The sequence below is a fragment of the Oryzias melastigma genome, linkage group LG12, assembly GCF_002922805.2.
Source record: "Oryzias melastigma strain HK-1 linkage group LG12, ASM292280v2, whole genome shotgun sequence".
NCBI lineage: Eukaryota > Metazoa > Chordata > Actinopteri > Beloniformes > Adrianichthyidae > Oryzias > Oryzias melastigma.
Genome location: NC_050523.1, coordinates 1,459,209 through 1,485,363, shown reverse-complemented (window position 1 = coordinate 1,485,363; position 26,155 = coordinate 1,459,209). Strand labels below are relative to the sequence as shown.

General features: G+C 41.4%; 1 protein-coding gene and 1 long non-coding RNA gene across 3 annotated transcripts; both read right to left on the bottom strand.

Moving 5' to 3' along the window:
* Positions 1 to 3,058: 3,058 nt before the first annotated feature.
* LOC118599463 lies at positions 3,059 to 4,685 on the bottom strand. The gene is made up of 2 exons (XR_004948826.1): positions 4,499 to 4,685; positions 3,059 to 4,415 (listed from the first exon to the last, which is right to left on the bottom strand). It is a non-coding gene; the product is annotated as an uncharacterized LOC118599463 (long non-coding RNA).
* A 6,486-nt stretch (positions 4,686 to 11,171) lies between these two features.
* LOC112163353 (metal transporter CNNM3) lies at positions 11,172 to 25,350 on the bottom strand. 2 transcript variants are annotated; one of them, XM_024299709.2, is made up of 12 exons: positions 24,478 to 25,350; positions 24,072 to 24,406; positions 22,741 to 22,917; positions 21,296 to 21,453; positions 19,450 to 19,593; positions 19,222 to 19,380; positions 18,971 to 19,140; positions 17,858 to 17,954; positions 17,482 to 17,612; positions 14,676 to 14,802; positions 14,457 to 14,526; positions 11,172 to 11,479 (listed from the first exon to the last, which is right to left on the bottom strand). In XM_024299709.2, the coding sequence occupies exons 1-11, from the start codon at positions 25,135 to 25,137 to the stop codon at positions 14,477 to 14,479; spliced, it is 2,208 nt and encodes a 735-aa protein (XP_024155477.1). In that variant the 5' UTR covers positions 25,138 to 25,350; the 3' UTR covers positions 11,172 to 11,479; positions 14,457 to 14,476. The 2 variants fall into 2 exon arrangements, with proteins under 2 accessions (XP_024155477.1, XP_024155476.1); XM_024299708.2 differs by lacking the exon at positions 14,457 to 14,526 and having other exon boundaries at positions 24,478 to 25,349.
* Positions 25,351 to 26,155: the final 805 nt, after the last annotated feature.

The following is a 26,155-nucleotide window of genomic DNA, read 5'->3' as shown; positions in this document are numbered from 1 at the left end:
AAAACAATACATAATATTTGTCAACAATCTAGTGATTTATTATTAAACTCATAAAACGAAGAAACAGGAAACTCACTTCTGCTGGAGGAGGACGGACACAAAATACAAGTTATATTTTTCACATTTTCTTTTAATAATTACTGTCTGTAGTTCAGTATAATCACATTAGCTATAGATTTTAAACTAAGAGTTCTTGGGTCCATTTGGACCCAAAAACAATCTGTGCTTGGGTCAAAATAGACCTGTTTTCAGTCATTTTCAAATGTAAAAGTGGGTCAAAGGAGTTAAGGAATAAAAGAGTTTTAAGAAATGGACCACATCTTTACAGTTCTTAGCCTGAATGAATTCTCATTTATTCCTTGTATTGTGTTTGGGTCAAAATGGACCCATTTCCACACTTGAAAACGGGTCAATTTTGTCCCAAACACAATAAAAAGACTCTATTAGAAAAGAGTTAAAAACAACAAACTTTCCACATTTGTAGAAACTGTTCTTAGTTTAGAGTAAATGTGGTAAAATTGGTCAAATGCAGTAAATTCATCCTTTTTTTACTCTTTTATTGAGTTTGGGTCAAATTTGACCCATTTTCCAACCTCCAAAAACGTGTCAGTTTTGATCAGAACACAATGTAGAGGTTGAATAGTTTACTTTAAACTAAGAAAAAAAAAGTGGAAAATGTATTATGAAGCTTGGGTCAAAATGGACCCATGTCCACATTTGAAAATGGGTCAATTTTGATTCAAACACAATAAAAAAACTGTGTGAGGAAAAGAGTTAAAAACAACAACATTTCCACATGTGTAGAAATTAGTTTAGATGAAATGTGGTCAAGTTGTTAAAACAGTGAATTTACAATTCTTTTCTTGTTGTGTTCAGGACAAAATTGACCCGTTTTCAAATCTTCAAAACCGGGTCAGTTTGGACTAGAACCCAATGTTAAATAACAGTGAGCTCACTTTAAAGTACGAAAAAATCCACAAATGTGAAAAATTTAGAGTTTTTCTTTTCTTTTTTATCGTAGAACTTTTAAAGTGCTTGGGTCAAAATTGACCCGTTTTGAAGTGTGAAAATGAGTCAATCTGAGGGTTAAATTACAGAATGTTCTCTATAAACTAAGAACAATTTCCATTAGTGTGGTATGTATTATTTTGTACTCATATGTTGTGCTTGGGTCAAATCGACCCACTCGTACAGCTAACACGGGTCAGATCAGCAGGTTAAACAGGACGCTCCCTCTGGACTGAACACTCTCTACACATGTGGTAAACATGCGGCTTCGTTCACCATCATCACACGTTCCTGTTGGTTTATGGGATGCAGGGTTCATGTCTGAGAATCTGACGTCGTTTTCGCTTCATTTTCACTGTGGTTTTCCCCGGAGGGGGAATCTTTTTTCTGCTGACTCTGAAAGACAGAAAGGACAAATATAGATCGCAGAGAGGATCAGATGATGATCAGAAAGTCTTCTTTGGTTTATTCTGTCTTTGGATTTGATTCAGTTTACTTTGATGTGAAACGTTTTGGAGACAAATGTGCAAAAACAAAAACAAAAAAGTTCGTCACGTCGCTGCTGGAAACCTGCGGCGTCCGCCCACACACCGTCTTCCCCTCCACCACCCGACCCCCTCCTGTGGAGGAGGGGGTTTTCTGTGGACTTTCCACGCCGTGGGCCTCACCTGCCTGCTCTGACTGCACCTGGCTGCTCTGTAGATGTTGTAGATGGACTCTGTTTCGTGGAAACGTTTGATGCTTTAACCTTCTTTTTGACAGTTATTTATAGGGCTGGGTTGAAAAAAATCGATGAATCAATTTAAGCTTAATAGATCAATAATCAATTCACAGAAGATATAAATCGATTTAGCACACAAAGCTAAAGTCCACTAGCTTGATGCTAACGTTAAATAGAATTTCCCATAGAACGGCTAATGCTAACACTCGGTTGATGAAGAAAATACATTGGTGACTAAATGAACATCTTTATTTACTCACATTCAGTTTACAAACTCTTTTAAGGAAATCATTTTGAAAGGAACTATTTGTGGTCTAAAACTTCTTGAATAAAGTGTACTTCTATAGGGAGATCGCCACCTTGTGGTCAAACTGAAACGTCCTCCAGGAGAAGCAGAACAATGTTTACAATGTTAATGATCTTTTAGTTAGAACTTCTCCTTTAGAGAATCCATGTATGATATGAACAATCTCGTTATTTCACTGAAACATTTTACTTTATGTGAACTGGATCAGATTGATATAAATATATTCAGATTAAATAATAGATTTTTAATGTATTTCTAAAAAATGTGTATAAATTTGTAAACTTAAAACTGAATTGAAAGAATCGATTCAAACTCTTGTGAATCAAATCGTTTCTGGATACTCTAAGCGATACCAGCCCTAGTTATTGAACTTTTCTCACATTTTCAGATGATTGAACTCAGTGTGACCTCTCTACAAAAATAAACCAGCTTTGATTGGAGGTAACACAACCAGACAGAGGCTGTACCCGTGTGGTCATTACATTGGAGGAAGGAGTTACAAACTCACAGAAACCTGGTTTTCATTTCCTCCTTCATTTTTTATTTAGTTTTTACTTTTTGTGTCATTGTAAAAAAGATTCCTTTCAGTTCCAGGATCTTAGTGGGTGAAAGTCACGTCCGGAGACGACCCGTGGAAGTGAAAGTTTCTCCGAACACGAACTCTCTGGACTCTAAACTTGAAGGAGGTTTGCTTGGACACAAAGATTTTTAGAACTTCCTTCAAGAGGGAATCTGTTGGTCCAAAGGCGACTGAGTCTCTGATCCCTCTTCGGTTTTCTTCCAGGTCGTCTCAACTTCTTCTCTGCTCATCACAACTCTTCATGTTTTAGTTTGACATGAGACTGATTCATATCAGTTTCATCTTAACATGCAAATATTTAAGATCATTCTTCAACAGATTGAGTTTAGTTAAGAAAAGTTGAAAGAGAATCTGATCGTTGCTCCAGTTCAGACAGAAAAGCAGCTTTCCTGAATAAAGACATAAAGTACGGAATCTGGTGTTTTTCAGATCATTTTTAAACTTTTTTTTTTATTGGTTTATTTAAAAAGTGTGTTTTCCAAGATATTTTTTCAGATAAATGAGGAACTAGAAATGTAAGCAGACAAACTGATCCCCAGATGGACTAAACTCCTCAGCGTGTCCAGGATAAAGTTCATGTTCTTCTGTAAAAACAGTCCAAACACTTCGGAGACAAACAGGGACCGTCAACAAATTACACCCCAGACATTTTATCTACAACACAAAGAGTCTGAACTCCATCACAGACATTCACTGGAGTTAATAGAAACTCCAGATGAATCTCAGTAATACATAAATGATTGAACTACCGCTGGAGTGATGCTCTTTCGTGGTTCCTTGTCTCCTCACTCCCCAGTTTGAGTTTTGAAATGTTTATATCACCATGGTGAAATGTTTATATCACCATGGAAAACAAAACAGGAAAAAGTAAAAATGATTTAAAAAAATTCAAAACTAAACAAAAAAAATTTGAAAGCAAAAATCCATGAAAACAAGTGAAGTACTTGAATATTTAAAGTGAGGGACGCTGGGTCGATATTCTGATTTTGTTACACACATGTAAATAAAAGTGGTTCTAAGTATGTGAGTGAGAATCCATGTGACACCGTATGCTATTAACAATCTCATTATTTCATGCTACAGTCTGTGAACTGGATCAGATAAACATACATGGATTTAAAACACATTTAGATTATTGAAGTATTTCTAAACAAATGTGTAAAAAGTGTTTGAAAGAATCTAAAAAATCCTCCATGTTTCCCAAACATCCAGATCCTCACCACTGATCAGGTGTGTTCAGCCAATCAGAAGCTGGCAGGGGTGTGTGCAGGGACTCTACCCCCCACCCCCACCCCACCCCTGACCCGAATCCTCCAGACCAGCATGGAGGAAGCCCCGGTTTCACAGGTTCCAGCTCTTCCTCTCGGCTGGGTTGGTTTTGTCCTGGTTCTGCTTTTTGGTGTGTACCTCCAGCCTCACGTGTCATTGGTCAGCAGCTCGGACAGAAAATGCCACTTCCTCTGTTCCGCTGCTCTGAGCCGTCATCAGGCCTCCGATCTGTACCCACATGTGGTTTCTGCATTTCATCTATCGCTGAAACACATCTCTGTGGTGTGTTTCATCACCGTGGGAATTTCAGCCTCTTTTTAACCCGGAGGGAGGGCTGGACCAGGACACGGAACCAGCAAACCGCACGGCTGGTTTTGTCTTTTTCACCCACAACCATCTCTAGGGTTCACGGAGAATGGTCAGAAGAGAGAAAATGTCCAGAACTGCAGTTTTGAGGGTGGAAATGTCTTGATGTCAGAGGAGACTGGTCGGACTGGTTCCATAACCACTGGTTCCACCTGAGAACATCTCTGAACACAACAACCTTAATGCAGCAGCAGAAGATCACTGCTGTCAGAACAGGAAACTGAGGCCACAATTCACACAGACTCACCAACACTGGACAATAGAAGATGGAAAAACGTCGTCTGGTCCGATGAGTCTGTTTCTGCTCCATTCTGATGGTGACAACAACATGAAAGCATGGATCCATCCTGTCCTGTATCAATGGTTCAGGCTGGTGGTGGTGGTGTCATGGTATGGATCAGGGGTCAGTAACCTTCAACCTTTAAAGACTCATTTTCCACTGATCAAATCCTAGAAGGAGCCGCATAGTCTGACTTTAGCCTTTAACAAATGTAGATCTGCATTCATGGCCTGCTTTTAATAATATGAATTATGCATATTTTTAGTGCAAACAAAAGGAAAAATATATTTAAAAAAAAATTAGCGTCTATCAAAATATGATTTTTATTTATTCATTTATTTACGTTTGACAGAAACTCAAATAACTTCTTTTCAAAATAAAAGCTGCTCTGTTCCAAACAGGATCATCTCAGTGCAGATAGTAACTGATGTGGTTCAGCATAAGATAATCTGTGCTTTTAACTCCTAAAAGATCAAACTTTTTACCAAAGTTTGCTTTCCATATAAATCTGTTCATTCTGGAGGTAGAGTTGATCAAACAAGACGTCTTCAGGTCACCAGGATGTAAAAATGTACATAGTTTATCATCGATGTGAACCTCAGACATCAGTTTATACATTTAACTAATATAAATTAGATAAATGACAATTAAGTAATCCTTAGATTTAAAAAAAATTATATTTATTTTTCTTTTATTTCTTTTGTTCTTTTCCCCTCTCTGTCCTCAGCAGTCTTACACTGCTGGGTTTTGTTATTTTAGTTTGGGTTGGTAGTCTTAGTTTGCTGGCTTTGTTTATTTGTTTTCTTTAGGGAGTTTTGGTTAGACAGCCCCAACGATCCACCGTGGAGAGATCGAAGAGCCACATGTGGATCTGGAGCCGCAGGTTGCAGGGTTCTGGTCTGGGTTCTGGTCATGATTCTGGTCATGATTCTGGTCTGGGTTCTGGTCAGTGTTCTGGTCATGGTTCTGGTCATGTTTCTGGTCTAGGTTCTGGTCAGTGTTCTGGTCATGGTTCTGGTTATGGTTCTGGTTATGGTTCTGGTCATGATTCTGGTCATGATTCTGGTCTGGGTTCTGGTCAGTGTTCTGGTCATGGTTCTGGTCATGGTTCTGGTCTAGGTTCTGGTCAGTGTTCTGGTCTGGAGGATATTTTCTTGGCTCATTTGGGCCTTTAGTACCATTTGTACTAAGGGTCCATTAGTACCATTTACCATTGAGTACTACAGTGGGGGGCTCTCTGTATTCACCCCCATTACTTGGTATTTCCACCTCTTTTACTAAACAGAAATCCTATAGTGTTAATAAATGACTATTTTATCATTTGTGACCATTAAATTAGTACATATTTTGGTCAATGGTCACATATAAAGTCATTCAGAAAAACTAAAGGTCCGCCTGCATTCTGCTGCTGGTGCTGTCTCACTCACATGACGTCAACGCGTCACGTGACCTGAATCGAGCCGTTTCTGAAGCAGGGCGAAATGCGAGTGTGATTTGTCGTTTAATTTGTCAAATTTTACAAAAACCTGCGTTTGTCAACGGTAATTATTTGTTATTTTTGATACATTAGAACATATGGAATATATCTGGATACTTATTTTAGCTTTGTCCCAGGGCATTACTAACCCTTTAAGATGGACCCGCTCCTCTCTACGACCCTCACGGACCGGACGGCCCAAAAACCCACAGAACACTCGTAGAACACAAACATTTTCACTTCACCGACCTGGTTACAGGTTAGTCCATGTTTCTGTTTCCACCTGTGAGGACGGTTGGGACTAAAAACTGAAGAGTTTTTGTCTTCTGGTCGTTCATTAATAACAGTTTACAAGAAAAATAATCTTCTTCAAATTTAAAAATATTCTTTAACAGCTGATTTGGTGGTTAATCTGTGAAACACGTGAATCCAAAAAAGCACAAACAACAAACATTTACAATAGGATCAAGTTTATTTCCTAAAAACAGTTCAAGGTTGCGTCCCCAAACCCAACAGCATTTGGAAAAACATCCCAGTAAATCAGAGTTCTGTACAAATGTAACCCGGACAGTCGGAGAGACCGCTGATGGTAACAGCGGCAAACAGAAACAGGATCTAAACTCCGTCTGAACATTTATATATTAACACGGCGCTTTAATGTTCTGGTCGTCTTTGTACATTCAGATTCCAATACCAAAGAAATGATCGTATTACGACAATATGTCAAAGAATATATTTTCTCAAAAATCAGACAAAACAATCTGGAAGATTTTGATATGTGAGGACTCATTCAGACGCAGATGTGAGACGAGCAGCTCTGTGAGGCCGACGCACCGCCGAGGGTTTCTACAGGTTTACTCGCTTCCTCTCAGGTGACAGAAAGTCAACGGAGCCGAAAACCGACAAAAGGATTTCAGGTCTGCTCCAGTAAAATACATGGATTTAACTTAAATCCAAGAACCAACAATCAAATACAGGAAATGTACATTTGTTAGGTTTTTAACATCCACTTTAATGTTACTACAGAAATTCCTGTCCAAAAAGCTTTGAGAAACGTCCGAAGACTCTAGGAAACAAACCCGGACGTCCGTCTGAGCGGGAAAACTGATCGGATCAGAGGAAAACTCCTCTTTGCTATCTTTTAACTTTTGTTCTTTTAATTTTTCTTCCTCTTTACATCCAGTCTCCATTTAAAGTTTCAGTTCAGACTTTCATTTTCATACCTGATCCGAAGTTTACGTGAAGGCGGGGCTATGAGCCCATTGGCTGCTGGGCCATGGGGCGACAGAGGTCACGATGAAGTCACCTTTTCATTTCAAATGTACTTTTATTTTTTATTTTCAAGACTTTTTTCAAGTTTGCAAATAAACTTAAGAGTTTAAAACTGTTTCAAATTTTCTTTTTTTTAAGATACTGTCTGTTGATCTTGATTTGACCTCATGCAGATCATGAAACGCTAGAGAGGAAACGAATAAAACTCCTTCCAGTTTCTGCAGAAGTGAGTGAAAACTTAAGGTGTTCATAACTGATAGTTAAAGACATAAAAAGTGACGCTTGTCCTCCTGATTTAGTTCAAACTTCTGATACTAAAAGGGACATTTTCATCCACGTTTCTTTACAGGAGTTTTAGTCACAAATCTGATGGGAGCAGACCTGAAAGCCCAGACCGTCCGGTTCCACGCCGGCGGGACGTCTTCTGGTCGTTTACATGTTTTCACGTACAGACGATGTTTATGTGAAACACCAACAGGAGAGGAGAGCTGAAGCTGAAGGACGTCTCTCTGGCAGCGCGGCAGCGCCCTCTGCTGGACAGAAATGACCCTTTCCATTAAACAGTTTCTCAGATGGGGGTGGGGGCATTATAAGACTATTCCAAGAGGAAACACCTGCACGGTTGCTACGGGAACGGCCTCTAACACCTGCAGGCTGACGAGCGCACTAATTTTAGACTGACCTGATTTTAGACTTTGAACTGGTGGCTTAGACATTTCAGCAGAGGAATAAAAGTTTTCATGAAAATCTCAAGAATGATCGATGGTGAAAAATACAGCAGAAAATGACCGTAGAAGGAAAAAAACTTTAAAATCTCTGAGGTTTTTTTTTCTGAGTTTTCAACACGCATCTGTGACATTTTTCTTATGAATGAGAATAAATGTAAGAAGAAATTATTTTGTTTTTGCATTTCTGAGTATTTCTCCTTTCAAACAGCTCCAAGAGCCACGCCCCCTCAGAGGAGATTTTGGAAACGGAGGCTTCAGACCAACATTAAAAATGACTTTTTAGGACATTTTGTTTGTGGGATTTTGATTAAAACTTCATAATCATCATTAAAACTCTACTGGGAATGTTGTTTTAATAAAAAAAATTGTCATAGGAGGACTTTAACAATGAATTATCAGGAAAAATCTGGTAAAAAGATAACTTTAAAATCAGTCACATTTGGTGGAGATAAAGAAAGTCCAGAATTTTTGAGGAAAAACTATTAATAATAAATAGAGCTACAATAATAATTAATTTAAAAAAACATTAACCCTTTGATGTAAGCAAGCTTCAAACCACTTTTTAAAATATTTAGGACTATATTCAGATGTCGACTAAAAGAGAAATAAACAGTAAATTAATTAACAGTCAAACATTTATCTAAAGAAGAAACAGCGACACTTTTCAGTCCTTTTTAGGGAGCTTTGATTTCCTCTCGTCTGGACTCTGCTGGACGGGAATCGCTTCTTTCCAAACAGTTAGACGTCACGTAAGGATTCAAACCCCCAACATGTTTGACCCTTTAACACCTGAGGCGTCACCGGCGACAATAAAACACAAAATCTTCAGCATACGACAACTTCTCAGCCGTTAACAGGATCATTCCAGTAGATTGTGAAGATCTACTGGAATGATCCTGTTAACGGTAGAAAATTTACAAAGAACATAAACACTGGAGGTCCAGTGTTAAACGGTTCAAGTCCCACTCCAACCACATTTTTCTATCGTAAAATCGTTCCCAGCGATCTTTTAATTATGAAGGTTTTAGCTAAAATCAAAAATCCTTTGTCATTTTTAAAGACATATTTTCTGCACAGCGGCAGTAGCTCATTAGAAAAACAATTCTGGGTTGTGGGCGGGACTGTTACCACAGCAACCCACCCCCCTCCTCGTCAGTCAGAACTCTGCGCGCGCTAACGTGCAAAATTATAGCCTCCAGCTAACATTAGCAGAGCAAAAATAACAATATTAGATCAATCCGGTCGTACAGTTTTGAATTGGAATTGGCTACAGCACGACTGTTGAAAGCTCATCACCTAAGCGGGGGAGGGGATACTTTGGCCCCGCCCATTTCAGTAGCTGAATCACTAGTCTGAGCTTTTTCAAGCATCCAATTTTCTGATTCAACATGATTTGAATTAAGAAACACTCAGAAACAGTTTTAATCATAAATTATTTTATATATTATGAGAAAAATGCTACAAAAACACGTTAAAAACACAAAGAAATGGGATTCGCTGGAGTGTGTCTTTAAGTTACTGTTAGAATTTAGTGTAGAAACTGATGGAATCGGACACATTTCTGAGCGACAGCAGAGGCACGCTGGCGTCTGCGACATGAAGGACAGCGGTTTCCGTGTGAGGCCGCCGTCTCAGTACCGCCATGCTACGGGTGCACAGATTGAATGTGTTCTCAACCTCCCTAATGTTAGTGTCTTTAAGTGGACGGTTGGTTCAGAAACAAACACTCGCTCGCTCACACAAACACACACATTCATGACTTTGGCACACAAAGACACAATAAAGAACCACACTTGGTGCAGACACTGAACTGGAAGAAAGGCACCAAAACACTGAACTGACATGAAAGTGAAGCTCATGGCGACTTCTGCTAAACAATCATTTCAACACATTTAGTTTCACTGGGTGGAAACGTAAGTGAACGTTCGAAAGGAAGTCTTAAGACAAAGTTCTTTGACCTAAACGTCAATATTTCTAAAGGATGGAGGGAGTCTGTCTATTGAAAGAGTCAACATTTAGCTGGCTTTAGTTAGAACGGTCAGAAAACTCAATCAATGAAAAGTTCAAATCAATGAAAAACCAGGAGGATTAGACATAAGAAACGCTCATATTTGATGAAAAACATTAATAAATGTGGGTAGTTGCTCAAATGTCTTTACTTTTATTTGACTAAGCTGATACAAAGAAAAGCGACTTCATAACATTCGATTTTCTCTAAATGATTGACGTTAATTACTTAAATGGTTGAAGGGTTAACACCATCAACACTGACAATTAGGGCTGGGTTTTGACAATAATTTCCAGAAACAATTTGATTCTGATTTTTTTAAATTCTCTCGATCCACTTAATTCAATTTAATTTAATCTTGACTTTACACATTTACACACTCTTGTTTAGAAATACATTATTAATATGTTTGAATATATTTATATTATCTGATCCAGTTCACATACTGTAAAATGTATCAGTGAAATAATGAGATTGTTAATGTCATACAGTGGATTCTCTAAAGGAGAAGCTCCAACATTGTTCTGTCTCTCCTGGAGGACGTTTCAGTTTGACCACTAGGTGGCGATCACGCTGTAGTATTACACCTTATTCCAGAAGAAGAAAATTTGAGCAAAAAAACTGTGTTTTAGACCACAAATGTTACTTTAAAAATATTTATTTAAAAGAGTTGGGAACATTTATATAAAGATGTCCATTTAGTCAGTGATGTATGTTTAGGTCAACCGAGCGTTAGCATTAGCCGTCCTATGGGAAATCCCATTAAACGTTAGCTTCAAGCTAGCACACTTTGGCAGATTGATCTTTACTTATTATTGACCTATTAAGCTTCGATCAATGAATGGATTTTCTCCACCCAGCCCACTGAAAAGGGTTTTAAAGGGTTAACTGGGAGGCATTTCAGGTTTTTAACTTTTGGACATACGTCTTCACCTGAACGTTCTTAGACTCTTCCATTAAAGAACGCCTCATTAACTAATAAACAAAGCTGTATGTTAATGTTCTGTTGGCGACCGTCTGGATGAAGCTGCTCCCTGAAGGTTGTGGACCCAAAACGGATTCTGGTCCTCATGTTGACCGTTCACTTCCTGTTTCCACCACAGCGACCAAACATCTGTCAGTGTGCTAGTGGGCAGAACCACATCTTTCTACTGATCAACAGAAGATCACATTTATTACCAAATAATAATAATAATAAAAAGTGAGTTTAGAAGATTGACATAGTTGTTCTCTACATTTATACAGACATTTACAGATCCAGATATAAACATAAATCACTGAAAGGAATGAAAATGGAGATGAACGTGTGCAGCGATCGATTATCCCACTCCAGTCTCGTCCTACGTTCCAGCCATAGTGGATTCATCAATTAAAAATAGACTTTATCTTCTTAAATTAGCAGTTTGGACCTCATTACCCATGAGCCTCCTCTTCTGTGGAGCTCTCCTGGGCTCGGCTGCCACCTGTGGGACCCGACCAATGAGAGGTGAGTGAGAGATGACATCATCACCGCAGGGATGAGAACACACAGAGGGACATGGGGGTGGGAGCTGGGTGGTTTGGGGGCGGGGCTTAACGGGGAATACGGACAGGTGTGAAGCAGGTTTGAGGAAGAAGCTGCTGGTTTGGTTTCCGTCCTGTTTGTAAAGAAACTGCAGCTCTCTGGACAAAGTTCTGTTCATCCTTTTTCTGCCGTCCTGGTTTCAAACGTTCGATTTATTCGGTTAGCGTCAACGTTTACACTAAAACGGCTGCACTGCGTCTCACAGGAGGTAAATGTGGAAGCAAAGCAGAACTTTTCAGGCTGTTGAGGTTTGGGTCTTTAGCTTTTTGTGCTTAAACTCCAGTCTCCCGCCGGGACTAAACGACCACGAAGGGAGCTCATCTCTGATTGGGCGGGAGCGCTCAATAAGGGAATTCTGAAAAAAACTAAAAGCTGAATTTATTGCTTCTTCTTTTATTTTGAAGTTTCTGTAAAGCTGCCTTTTTCACTACAGTGAATGAATCCAAACTTTCAGCGATTCTGATTTTGGTGACTCGTTTTGTTTTTAGAAAACTTGCAGGGATTTAAATATTTATGTTTATTTCTAGACATAAAAAAAAACACTGTCAAAGGAAGGAGATGCTTTCGAGGCTTCAGGTCTCTTTGAAGCTTGTATTTCATCATCAATTAAATTTTGTAAACAGTGGTCCCCAACCCGGTACCAAGTGACGTGCGGACCGGTACCAGAACCAGTCCAGACAGAAAAAAAGAAATACATGCGCTAACTTTGGATTATTTCAATTTAGTTTATTTTCTGATCATAAAGGAAGTTTTACTTTGGAAAACTCCTGGATTCTGTTCACAACGTCTTGGTCATGTGACTTAAAGCCACTTAAAAATACCAGTTTTATGACAGTTGCATCATTTTATTTTGCTCAATTTATCCATACCACCTTAAAAGTCGGACTTAGCTGAAGCTAGCGTCGTTGTTAGCCTCTACTGGACGTTAAAGAGAAAATCTTCATCACAAAATTCAAACATTTTGCAGAAAAAGAAGATTGAATCAAATAAAGTTGCTGATTTTTTCCAACAGCAAGGCTGCATAAGGTTTAGAAACTTTAGCTCAGAAAATGTTTATTTGCATTTAAAAAATACCCAATGAATGAGGATTTATGCAAAGACTAAATATGATCGATCTGTTTGTCCTGATTGATGTTAAAATTACATTTATGGGGAAAAATGTTATACTATGTTTTCAAATCAGAAATATCTTCTACAAATCAACAACTTTGTTTCACTGAATCTTCAACAACTCTAAAATAATCTACTGATATGTTTAAACTGAATTTATTGTTGTAGCATTTTATTTTGAAAATAAATGTTCAGAAACAGGAAGCTTAAAATCCCAACTTCTGCACAATTCAGATCGGTCTGTGAAAATGTCTAATTTAACTCCTTAACGCCTGAATTTATTCCCAGCTATGAAACAAGATATTCACTTGTGTTTGAATTAAATTCTGAATTTAGGTCATTTTATAGCTAATCTTGTGAATTAGTAAACATTCACACTAAAGGGATCCTCCTGCTCCTTTCTGCACATTTAAAAACTCAATCACATTTTCGGAGATTTCATCAATCTTTGTATCAAAACGTTCAGGACATTACTGCTGGTATTCATTAATTAATAAACTTTGTCCTTTTTGAAATATTGAGCAAAATACGAGAAATGAACGAGAAAGTCTTCACATTTCAACATTTTAGGTAGATTAGCATCAAAACTTTAGATATATTCATGGGTTATGTTTTCATCTTTTAGAGCAATTTCCATCAAATTTGCTAATATTTTAGCAACATGCTAACGTTTTTGGCTAATTTGTTACTGGGGTTTTTATAGGCTAATTTATTATTTAGCTAATATTTAAGCAATGTGTTAGCTTTTTTGGTATCTACTGCAGGTGTTTATGCTAATTTATAGCTTAATTAATATTTTAGCAACATGCTAACATTTCTGACTGATTTAGCTTACTGAGGAACTTTAGGCTATTTTGAAGCTTAGCTAGTATTTAAGCAACAAGCTATCTTTTTTGGCTAATTTGGAATCGACTAAGGTTTTTTGGGCTAGTTTGGAGTTTAGCTCATATTTAATCAACATTTTTTGCAAAATTGGCAAGTATTAGAGATTTTTAGGCAATTTTACTTGCTTTTTCAGAAATTTAGGTCGACTTCTCTTTCATAATTCTTTAGCAGAATGTCCAGTCTTTTAGCAAATTTTCTGTCTCTGCATTTTCATCAATGAAAGTAGATTTTGTCACCATTTTCAGCAAAAAGCTTCAGCATCTTCAGTGACTACTTTCAGCAAAAGCATTCTCACAACTTTTCCAGTCAACAGGCATTAAGGGGTTAAACCGGACGTGGCCTGAAGGTTGGGGACCACTGCTCTATACTTGGTCTGCAGCGCCACCACCTGGAGCAGTGAAGCACTAACAGTTTATTGCTTCTCATATTCAGACGTTGCTGTTTAAAGGGTTAAACTTTAGTTTGGTGAGACCGAGTCGGTTTTTGGTGAATCCGGAGGAACTTCTTCGTCACAGCAGATAAAGTGCTTTCAACGTGACGGTCAACGCTTGGCGTTCCTCCACATCGTCTGTCAGATTGTCGTCCAATGACACGTTTTCATCTCTCTGAAAACTCATTTTTGTTTCTGCAGATCTCAGAACTCCAGCGTGAACGGCGGACGTCTTTACCGCCGCGGCGAACGTCTTTACCGCCGCGGCGAACGCATTCCTTCAGGTGTGAGGATGAAACAGATGGACAGATCGTGGCCTGAAGGCCTCGGAGGAGGTGGGATGGTTAGAGGAGGAGCGAACACACACCTGCTGGCTCACACAAGCACACAAGGAGCACGGCTTTGGTAAGTGAGAACAGTCCTGGGGAGGCGGGGTCCTGTGTTCGTTTACCTCATGCAAAACAAAAGCACTCAACCGTAGTTCTCAATGGTATCAAAGAAAGAAAAGTTTACAGGGAACTCTGGACGGCCAGAGGAGAGGAGGCACGGCGGGAGGTAGAAGAAAGAGAGAGAGAAAATTAATTCAGTTCAGCTGAAGGCAAACAGGAAAGCACATTCCAACAGACACGGCGCCGCCGGGGGGGTCACACGGCGCTGCGAGCGCGGCTACCTTGTGCGGCGTTTCTGTCGTTGAGCAGCTTCATCTGACTGTTGGGCAGGATCTTGATCTCGGGGGGGTCTGGACTCTGGCCGACTCGCGACGCCCTGAGGGCGTTCAGGTACTGCAGGCGCGTCACCTGCAGCCGGAGGAGGAGGAAGCGCGTTAGATCCTCACACCTGAACGGACGTCAATAAAGATTCTGAATATTCTCAAACGAAAACGTTAAAACTAAATCTAACATGGCGGACATGAGAGAAGCGCTAAAGGGTGGCTAGCAAGCGGCGTTATAGGACCACCCCCCCTAACCGTACAGACCCTGGTATACATACATGTCACTTAGTACCATCATTGACCCCTCCCCCCTCTGTCCCTGCTACCCAGGTAGGAGCTGCACATGACAAATTAATGACACCTTTTTCAAAATGACGGAAGTTCTGTTGGTTTATCTCCATAGCAACCATTTTATTTTTTGGTCGCCTGGGGGTGACGAACAGATCAATGTCCTTTTTAAAAGAATTGGCAAAAGTAATATTTTTTATTTCCATGGCAACGGAGGTATTTGCCAATCCCGCCCATATTCCTAATATGGTCATATTTTGTGTCACATCAGCTTGCTCAGCTAAAGTCAAGGATTCATGGATTAAATTTGCACAATATAACGATAATGAATGATTGAGCGGCGGTTAGCCATTTTTGCTAGCTAACTACGCTAACAGTAACAGTGTTCAAAACAACGGCTAATTCCAGACTCCTTTACTCAATATATAGTCCGTTTGCCATTACGCAGCTGGAATCTTCATTGACTTAAAAAAAGCATTTGACACTCTGAATCATGACATCCTACTAGACAAACTGGAAGTGTACGGGATCAGAGGAGCAGCACTAAGTTGGGTCAAAAGCTATTTAACAGAAAGAAAACAATTTGTCAAGATAAATGAATTCACATCAGAGGCCAAAGGGATAAGTTGTGGTGTCCCACAAGGATCAATTTTGGGCCCGCTGCTGTTGAATATGTACATCAATGATATATTCAATGTTTCAAAACTTTTAAAACTCATTTTATTTGCTGATGACGCAAATATTTTCTATTCTACAGACAATCAAAGGGAACTTATCAATGTGTTGAACACAGAGTTAATCAAAATAAAATGATGGATGGATTACAACAAACTATCTTTGAATCTAGACAAATCTAAAGTGATGTTTTTTGGTAATTACAAAGCCAATACAGAGCTCTCAATTAAAGTTAATAATGACTTAGTCGAAAGTGTTACAGAAATTAAATTCTTAGGGATTGTTATTGATAAAAAACTGAGTTGGAAGCCACACATCAGACATAAACAAACTAAAGTTTCAAAAAGTATTTCAATTATAAATAAATCTAAATATATATTAGAATACAACTGTAGATATTTATTGTACTGCTCCTTAATAATACCGTATTTCACCGACTGTATAGAAATTTGGGGTAATAATTCTAAGAGTTCACTACATCCTCTCTTTATGCTTCAGAAACGAGCCATCAGAATCATACATAAAGTTGGTTATCTTGATCACACTAACAATTTATTTTATCAATCCAGAATTCTAAAACTGTATGATCTTGTTGGTCTTTACACTGCACAGTTACTATCCAGAGCTAGTGGGAAAACATTCCCATAAATATCCAGAAACAGTTCTTAGAAATGAAGGAGGAACAAACTGAGAGGATGCAGGAACTTCAAGGTCAGATTGATGAGAACCACAAAGAAAAGTTTCTGTGTTTCTGTGTGGAACTAAACTCTGGAACAAGTTAAGTAATGATCTCAAACAATGTTCAAGCATTTATACATTCAAGAAAATGTATAAAGAAACTCTAATCTCACAATATGAAGATAAGACGAAAAGATCAGCTGGTGTTTGAATAATTCCAAATGTCTGAACTTGAATGTGATGAAATAATCAAAGATTTTTTGCAATCAATCAATGAGTTTTATGTTATGTAATATGCTGTGATGATTACTGAAAAGTTTACAATCACTATGGTATTAATTTTCTTTACTTGATCCAAAATATGTAGCAATGATTACAGGATTATTGTAATTATGTTTTCTAAAGATAATCAATGATTATTATAAATTGCGTGATCAATAATGTTTACTGAAAATATATAATAATTATTTCAGAGAATGATTAATAAGAACTCTATTGTTACCTTAAAACTTGATCTCCATGTGTAATGATTATTTTTTCTGCATTTGTATTTTGATGATGATCAATGAGTATTGTAAATCTGTTAAATGATGTATGATGGATGTTACTGTTTACTGAAATAATGTTTGATGAGATTAATCAATAATCAACAAGCACTTCACTTTACTATTGAGAATTACAGAAAAAAACAAAAAACAACAACAACCGGATTACATAGTTATGCTAAACAGTGAAATGAAGTAATTAAGTATGGGTGGGATTATATAAGTTCACTTCTTCCCGCTCCTTTTCAAGCAATCAATCAAACTCTACTGACTTTAGTTAATTATCACAAAAATAAATGAAGAAAATGTGACACAAATGTGTTTTATTTTTGTTTTCTATTTTCTAATCAATGCATTTAATTGTTTCTGTAATGAGTTTGAAATAATTGTGTTTTTTCCTGTATTTTTTTTTCAATCTATGCTTGAAATAAACCAATCAATCAATCAATCAATATGAAGAGAATTAAACGACTTGTCATCTGTATTTGTTAAAGCTCTTCTGGTTTCTGGCTGACTCTGCAGATTCAGGTCCAGATCAGAAGACCTGGAGACAGAAAGGTGAAAGGTCGTGCACAGACCCGGATGAGCTGCAGGTCGGTCAGCGCGCGGACGGTGTAGTCGGGACAGTAGCTGGACGGGCTGGTGGCCTCCCCAGAATCAAAGGGGTCTCTGGGAGAGCTCCGCTGGGTCGACACCGGCGACTGGTGCACTGCAACCAAACAGTTTCTGTTAGTCCTAAAGCTGAACGAGAAGCTGCAGCTAAAAACCCACAAAGATTCTGCTTTTATTCTGAAAATATCACAGGAAGTTTGCTGATGATCAAAGGATCTCCTGCTGTAACACGTCAGCATGTGGATCCATGAAAATTTGAAAAATGACGGAAGGTTTTCAAAGATCAGAGGAGTGAAGAAGATGAGAGAACACGTTCGCTGCATGTGCAGTTCCCGCTCTCACCTGAGGAGGGCAGCGTCAGGGCCGAGACTCCGTAGTACGTAAATGCCCCGTTTTCAAACTTGAGCCCCTCTTTGCCGATTTCCACCTCAACCCGACCCTGCAGACAGAAACGTGAAGTTTAATTCTTACAAGTTAGTTTTTTTCTTAGCTTTCAGATCAGGATCTGCTTTAAAAATAAACTTTTTATACCATAACTTATATCAGAAATCATTTGAACATAAAAAACATTTCCAGGTGGTCTCTTCTGCATGTCTTCCAACCAGAATTTTTTCTATTGTAAAATCGTTCCTGGTAGTCTTTTAATAATCAGTTTTAAGCAAAAATCTAAACGCCTTTGTCATTTTTTAGGTCATATTTTATGCCCAGCAGCAGTAGATCATTAGAAATACAATTCTAGCTTGTAGGCGGGACTGTAGAGCGACCTCCTTCTTGTCGCTGGGAGCTCTGTCTGCGCAAGCTTATAGCCCCAAGCTAGCATTAGCGGCGCAAAAATAAGCCAGAAACCAGCTCGACCGAGGAAAGGGGGCGGAGCAATGGAGTGGTAAGAGGGACTTTAGGACGCTCAGTCAATTGTTGCATCTTTAGCCACAGGTTTTTCTAGCATCCGGTTTTCTGATTCCACACGATTTGGATCGGGAAATACTCAGAAAAGTAGTTTTAATCGTAAATTATTTGGTTATAGCTCCACTATTATGAGAGAAATGCTACAGAAACATGTTAAAAACACAAAAAGACCATTTTCAATGGAGTGGGTCTTTAACCCTTTAACACCTGAGAGACAGAACTTCTCATTGGGGACGAAAGTCTTCATGAAGGACAGAACTTCTCGTTAAGGATCAAAGTCTTCATGAAGGACAGAACTTCTCGTTAAGGATCAAAGTCTTCATGAAGGACAGAACTTCTCGTTAAGGACAGAACTTCTCGTTAAGGACAGAACTTCACGTTAAGGACAGAACTTATCATCATGCCTCTTCTCTCCTTCAGAATCTCTGGGAATTTTCGTGTTAACAGTTGAAAAGTTACAGTTAATCAAAGAACATAAACACTGGAGCTCCGGTGTTAAAGCCTACAGTTCCAGTGGGAGGCGTGGCGCCCCCTGCAGGCGGCGTGTACCTGCAGCAGCAGGATGAAGTAGTCCACCGGCTGGTTGCGGGTGTACAGGTAGTGGCTCGGGCTCAGGCGGTTGTTGGGCTCGAAGTGCACCTCCTGGTTGACGCTGGGGTGGCGCAGGAGGTGGAACAGAACCTTCTCAGACACTCGGGCGGGGCTGAAGTGCTCCACCTCTGCGGGGTCAGAGGTCACAGTTTATTTTTACCTTAAATGCCAGAGAGTAACAAAGTCCGCTGTCGTCTCCGTCACCACACCTCTGGACAGGAAGCGGTGCGTGGCCAGCAGCAGCTGTGGCGACGTGTGGATCTTGGGTTCTCCCTCCGGAGGCCTGAAGAGGGAAAACTCTTCGCTGGAGCTGCGGGGCTCCAGGGAAATCTCCAGGGCGGGCAGAGGCCGCTTCAGCTTCCTGTCCACTGGGGGGCGACACACGGGCGTGAACGACCACGCCGGGACACGGACGGAGCACGCTCACAAACACTCACGGTAGCCGTCGGACTCGTCCAGGATCTCGGACTTGATGATCTCCTCGATGACGTCCTCCAAGGTGACCAATCCCAGCACCTCGTAGAACGGGTCCCCCTCCCCCTCGTTGTTCACCTTCTGGACGATGGCCATGTGGGAGTTACCTGGAGGAGTTCAGACACAAGCCGGTTTTCATCTCGTTAGAGCCGGACCGAATACCCACAATCCTTCACACTTCTTTCATAACCCCAGCTGGTTAAGCTGTTAGGTGTACAAAGAACTGGAATGGATTCAATATGGCCGCCTCCCTAATGGACCGTAACAACTAACGGACTTTGTCCTTGTCCAGAAACCAACATGGAAGTTCATTTTTTCGGTTTTTACAATGATACATTTCATGTTCCTTAGTAACCACGATTTACACGCTTTTAACAATAAGAAGAACTGGACTGAGTGACTCCTTCCCTCTGGTGTTCCAAACAGGAAGTGGCTCCAAGAAGCCAAAATCCCGAAGAGTTCCATTCTATTGGTCCGAATAACCATTCTTGCACTGATACTTTTTAACATCTTGAAGATTCTCATTTTTTTCATATTTTTCTTCTGAAGTTCAAGTTATAAAACAATAAAAGTAGGCGGAGCCTGATGGCTCTAAAGTTTAACGTCTAAAGTGTTTGACAGATTTCATCTAGCCTGGTTTCAAGTGATAAGGGTGTGGCCTTCCAACAAGCTCACTCCTGATTGGTGGTTGCCATAGAAACATTGACTGAGAACGACTCGGACCAATCACTGCCTAGTGAGGTCGTCTGGCTCCAACATGGCGGCGTTCGTATCATGAAAAAAATAACGACTGAATTGAATTTCTATGGGTGACATCACACTAGCTCCGTCCAATTCTCTTATACAGTCAAGGACTTGAGCTGTAAACGTTAAGTCGGATCAAAGCAGTTCTGGTTCTGTTTCAGACCAACACAAACAAACAAAAACTGGATTACTGTTCGGGTTTGTGGTACTGCAGGTCTCTTGGAGCGATTTTACACTTTCTCTCAAGAGTCAGGTCATCCCTAAAACTATTTTATAACCATTTTTACTCATGTAAATTCATTTTGCACAGTTGCCAGGGTGATGCTCCGACTGAAACCTGGTTGTCATGGTTCAGGCCACACCCACTTTTAGCTAAAAGCAGATATTTATGCTAAATATTTAACAAACATATATACCTTTTGGTGGACTATTTTGATGGCAACATATTTTAACCATTGAGCGTAACAGAGTCACTAAAATTGGTAAAGGATTGACTCGCATAAAACGTTGCCATGGAGACCGCGTACAGCTAACGTTCAGAATCTGGTAATGGTAGCGCCACGTTTTCTGGATTGGAGAAAGGCGTGTCCAGAAGTTCCCATTGGAGAATGAGGTTACTTCATAAAGATGGCCGATTTCTGGATTGAAAGGATGTTGGTCGGATTTTTACGAACTGAATTCAATTAACACAAATCTGCAGAAACTCAAAGCCCATCTTCAAACTCTTCGTCTTTATGGAGTTAACGATGTGGGCGGGGCTAACATAAACACGGTTGATAAGTAACATCAGCAAAAACAGTTTGATAACAAAAATAAAACTCAGTCATGTGAATCTGTCTGAGACATGGACATGTTTGCACGGTTGCTATGGACTCTTCTGCGTTGCCGAGGCGGTCATATTGGTCAAACTTTTCAGCCGTTCTCGTGTCTAAAATATTGAATCAAACCCAAACCTGCTCTCTGTTGTCACTGAAAACATCTCAGGAGGATTTCCAACAATGAGGCGGACACAGAAGGAGCAGATCGACCTTGGCGGTACAGGCTCCGCCCCCTTCCATCGCTCACCTTTCTTGAACTCCTCCAGCATGGCGTCCAGTTTGGTGTCGTTGAAGACGAAGTGCAGCGGGTGGTTGTAGAACTTGGTGATGGTCGTCATGGGCGTGCAGTCATCCGGGTCCACCAGCGCCAAGTCTTTAACATACAGAATCTCCACGATGTTGGACCTGCAGGGGGAGCCGGTTCTGTTCACACGGTCCAGAGTCACAGCTGTTTTATCTCCACTGAAGATTGAGTCATGTTGGAAACTAAGAAGAAATGTTTTTTTCTTTTTTGTTTGAAATTGAGACCCGGGTCGACCCGGTTGAACAGTTACAGATGGAAACACCGCAGACGGTTCAGAGTTCAAACAGTAACCGGGTCCAGATTAAAGTTAAACTCAGACGTTTCCACATTTCCTCCCCAGAGCTGCTAGAACACGAGTCCGCCTTCAGGTTTCCACATTTCTGTAGTGCTGTTTTCAATCAAATATAAAAGATAAAAACATGTTTGAGATTTTTATTATTAGAAGAAAAAACTTAGTTCGTAAAAAACAAAAACAGATTTCTGTAAAAGTCATGTGAGGTCACAGGAAGCAGCTCCACTTCGTTGAAAGGGTGGAGGAAAGCTGGAGGGATAAAAACGTGCAGAAAAAACTCGTCTTCTCCACCCTTCCTCCATCCAATTCAGTACTTTATCTACTTCATCTCTGTTTCATCTCTGTTTCATCTCTACTTCATCTCTGTTTCATCTCTGTTTCATCTCTACTTCATCTCTACTTCATCTCTACTTCATCTCTACTTCATCTCTGTTTCATCTCTACTTCATCTCTGTTTCATCTCTGTTTCATCTCTGTTTCATCTCTATCTCTACTTCATCTCTGTTTAATCTCTACTTCATCTCTACTTCATCTCTACTTCATCTCTACTTCATCTCTGTTTCATCTCTGTTTCATCTCTACTTCATCTCTACTTCATCTCTACTTCATCTCTACTTCATCTCTACTTCATCTCTACTTCATCTCTGTTTCATCTCTACTTCATCTCTACTTCATCTCTACTTCGTCTCTACTTCATCTCTACTTCATCTCTACTTCATCTCTACTTCATCTCTACTTCATCTCTGTTTCATCTCTACTTCATCTCTGTTTCATCTCTGTTTCATCTCTGTTTCATCTCTACTTCATCTCTGTTTCATCTCTATCTCTACTTCATCTCTGTTTCATCTCTACTTCATCTCTGTTTCATCTCTACTTCATCTCTACTTCATCTCTGTTTCATCTCTACTTCATCTCTACTTCATCTCTGTTTCATCTCTACTTCATTTCTACTTCATCTCTATTTCATCACCCTGACGGATAACCAAATCCCTCAGTATGGATAATCAGACCATACGAGGGCAAACTGAGCTCATTCTGGAGCTCCTGTCTGGGCGTTCTGAGCTTTGCTTGTTTCGGATGAAGGTGAAGGTCCCACCTCTCCTCCTCGTAGATGGGAACCCGGGTGTAGCCGCTCTGCATGATCTCCGACATGGTGGAGAAGTCCAGGACGGCCGAGCTGGGCAGCATGAAGCAGTCCTTCAGCGGCGTCAGGATGTCCTCCACCGTCTTGGAGCGCAGCATCCCGTGGCTAAACTCCTCCTTCACGAACTCGCTGCACACAGAGAACATCAACCACAACCTGAAGCTCCCTCAGTCCAGGAGCCTCAGGAGGACTTCTCTTTTCCTGCATTTACTAAGATTTTTAGGCTATTTTGGAGTTTAGCTAGTGTTCCAGCCAAATGCTAGCTGTTTTGGCTAATTTCTGCTTTTTATTATTTAGGCTGTTTTGCAGTTTAGCAAATATTTCCAGTACATGCTAACTGTTTTGGCAAAATTTGTTGGTTTTTCTGTTTTTTAGTCCATTTTGGAGTTAAGCTAATATTTCTGCTAAATGCTAGCTGTTTTTGCTAATTTAGGGTTTTCGGGGTTTTTCTATTCAATTTGGGGGTCGTTTAGCTAATATTTCAGCTACATTTGGCTGATTTAGTTTTTTGATTTTTTTTTGTCCATTTTGGAGTTTAGCTAATAGTTTAGCTACATGCTAGCTGTTTTGGCTAATTTGTATTCTTTATTTTGCTTTTTTAGGCTGTTTTGGAGTTGGGTCAATAATTACATGTTAGCTGTTTCGATTAATTTAGGCTTTTTCAATTTTTTAGGCTACTTTAAAGTTTAGCTATTTTTTCAGCTACATGCTATGCTTTTTTCTAACCTAAGTTGTTTTCGTTTGTTTGTGCTAATTTGCCATGTAGGTAATATTTTAGCTGGCTATCAGTTCAGCATCTTCAGTGACCAAATCCATCTTACAGCATTCACAGGTAATGCCATATATCTAGTTCATAATTGTTAAAAAGTTATGGCTTTAAAGTTTTAAAATGTAGTTTTAGAGTTCAATAAATGTTTATCCTGTTCGGCCCGCGACCTAAGGTGTGTTTTGGATTTTGGCCCATTCTGTGACTGAGTTTGATTTCACTGATTCAAAGGAACGCCATCCCATCAGTACCAAGTCCCCGGTTGGTTTAGCCAACAACGCGGGTTCAATGGTCGCATGAACTCTCGTTTCCAAGGGAAATGTGAACCCAGCTTCATTGTTCTGCTTATGAACTTCCCGCCTCTGACTCCTGTCCTGATGGCGGTTCTGGTTCTGTAGGAATCATGCCCCCCCCCATCACCTGGTGCATGACTCTGAAGGGGTTTGATGATCAGTGGCTGACAATGTTTTGATCAGAGTCTGAACTTCCAACCGACCCGGATCTGGGCCTGGTTTACCTGTAGGGGTCGTTGACGCTGGTCCGGACCATCTCCATGGCCCGCTCGCTGACGCAGCAGGTGCTGATGTCCCTCCGCAGCCCCAGGTCCAGGATCAGCCCCAGGGGGCAGGACAGGGGGCAGGTGAGAACCATGCACACCTGGGCCAGCCAGGTGAGGCCGGGCGCCAGCTGGAAGCCGTACCCAGAGCAGAGGATGTGGGGGGCCAGCTCGGCCAGGAGGAAGATGAGGAAGCCCCCGGTGAAGGCGGCGGAGGCCACGCAGCCCAGAGCCCGGTACAGCAGCACGCCCAGCACGGAGTGGCCCAGCACGCACAGGAACAGCAGCGAGCACGCCTGCGCAGAAGAGGCGGGCTGGATGAAGGCCAGCAGACCAGCATCCTCCTCACGACCCCCCGCACACTCACCAGGAAGTTCCCCCTCCTCCTGACCGGCTCCAGGCGCTTGGCGGCCCGCTTCTCCTCCTCGGAGCCGCAGCTGTGCAGCACGTACAGCTCCACGGGGTCGAGCCCCAGCAGGCTGAGGTTCAGCGTCCGCAGCAGCGCGCACAGCAGCAGCAGCAGCGCGATGAGCAGCGCCAGAGCCCACGGCGGGAGCGGGTCCGCGGCGGCGCCGGGGGTCACGCGCAGCATGTCCGGGGTCACGGACGCCCACGTCTCCCCGCTGCGCGCGCACAGGTGGTGGAGGGTGTCCCCGCCCGCGGGGATGCTCCGGTTCGCCGTGACCGTCAGGACCCCGCTGTGGAGCTCGTCCTGGCTGAACTCCTCCGTCACCCTGAGGGCGGACTCCAGCCGAGCCGCGTCGGACCCGCACGGGTCCTCGGCGGTCCCGGTCCCCACCGCGAACGCGACCCACGTCCCGGTTCCATTCAGGTTGGCCCCGAATAGGCGCAGCTGGAACGAGGCTCCCTCGGGCACCGAGATGATCCGGTCCTTGACGCTGACCGCGCCGGTGGGGTCCTCCGGCCGCAGCCCCAGGATGTGCGGGTCCTCGCCGCCGCAGGCGCCGCGTCTGACCCCGCAGAACCACAGCATCAACAGAAACCGTGGAGCCAGGCTGGCCACCATATTGGAATGGGTCAACACGGGCTCTGCGCGGATCACGTGACTCCAAAGCGGCCCCGCCCATCCGAGCAGTGAAACTGAGCCCCGCGGCCGCCATGTTGGCTCTGGAAGCTGGGCTCTGGTGGGGGAGCGGCGGCCATTTTGGATCTGGATCTCTAATGTTTTTGTTTTGCTAGGCCCTCCCCCTCCCACCCTGTGACGTGGCAGACGTCCCCGCCCATCTTTGTTGGACAAAAACAAGCCTCCGCTGCGGACGCTTCCTCCAGCCAATCAGGCTGCGCCGAAGGCGGACAGGGAAGGGGCGGGGACTGTGGGCTGACAGAGCGCTCGCGCTCCATAAAGGACTGTCAGCACTTGCTAAACCACGAAGAACATTTTTGACACGTCTGGGCACGCGCGTGTTTCATTCTATGGACAGAAACACAGTCGCTTTACTTTCTGCTACGGCTTTTTACATAAGCTATAACGTAAAGATTTAAGAAAGTGTTTTTTATTTTCTAGTCTAGATTCAAATGTAACAAACAAGAAATGTTCCCTGAAATCAATGAACATTCCACTGCATCATTTTCTGATCTGTTTTCATAGCATTTCCGATGGTCTTTATTATGATTATGACGTTTTTAGCCCAAAAAAGAAGCCAGAAACAATTGTTTTCTAGGACATAGTTACTGCAGAGTGGTAGTTCATTAGAAAATCCCATAGACTGTAAAAATAATGGTCTGAGCGAGCACTGAGGTCCCCCATTGGAAATGCATTACTTCCTCTCCTCGCGAAAGTAGGTCGCCGCTTTCACCGTCACTTCCTGAAACGGATACCGCCATTTGCAACCCATCTTCAGCGATTGGTCTGAGTCATAAGTACTGTCGCCAATCAGGAGTGAGTTTATTGCAACCGTCCGCCTCTTTCCACGCCTCTACCAGGAGACCGCGGATGTAAACAGTTTCTACTTTAATCACGGCGGCTCGGGAGAATCGTACAAGTCATTGTTGAAGCCTTTGAGGGAGAACCATTCCAACATTTG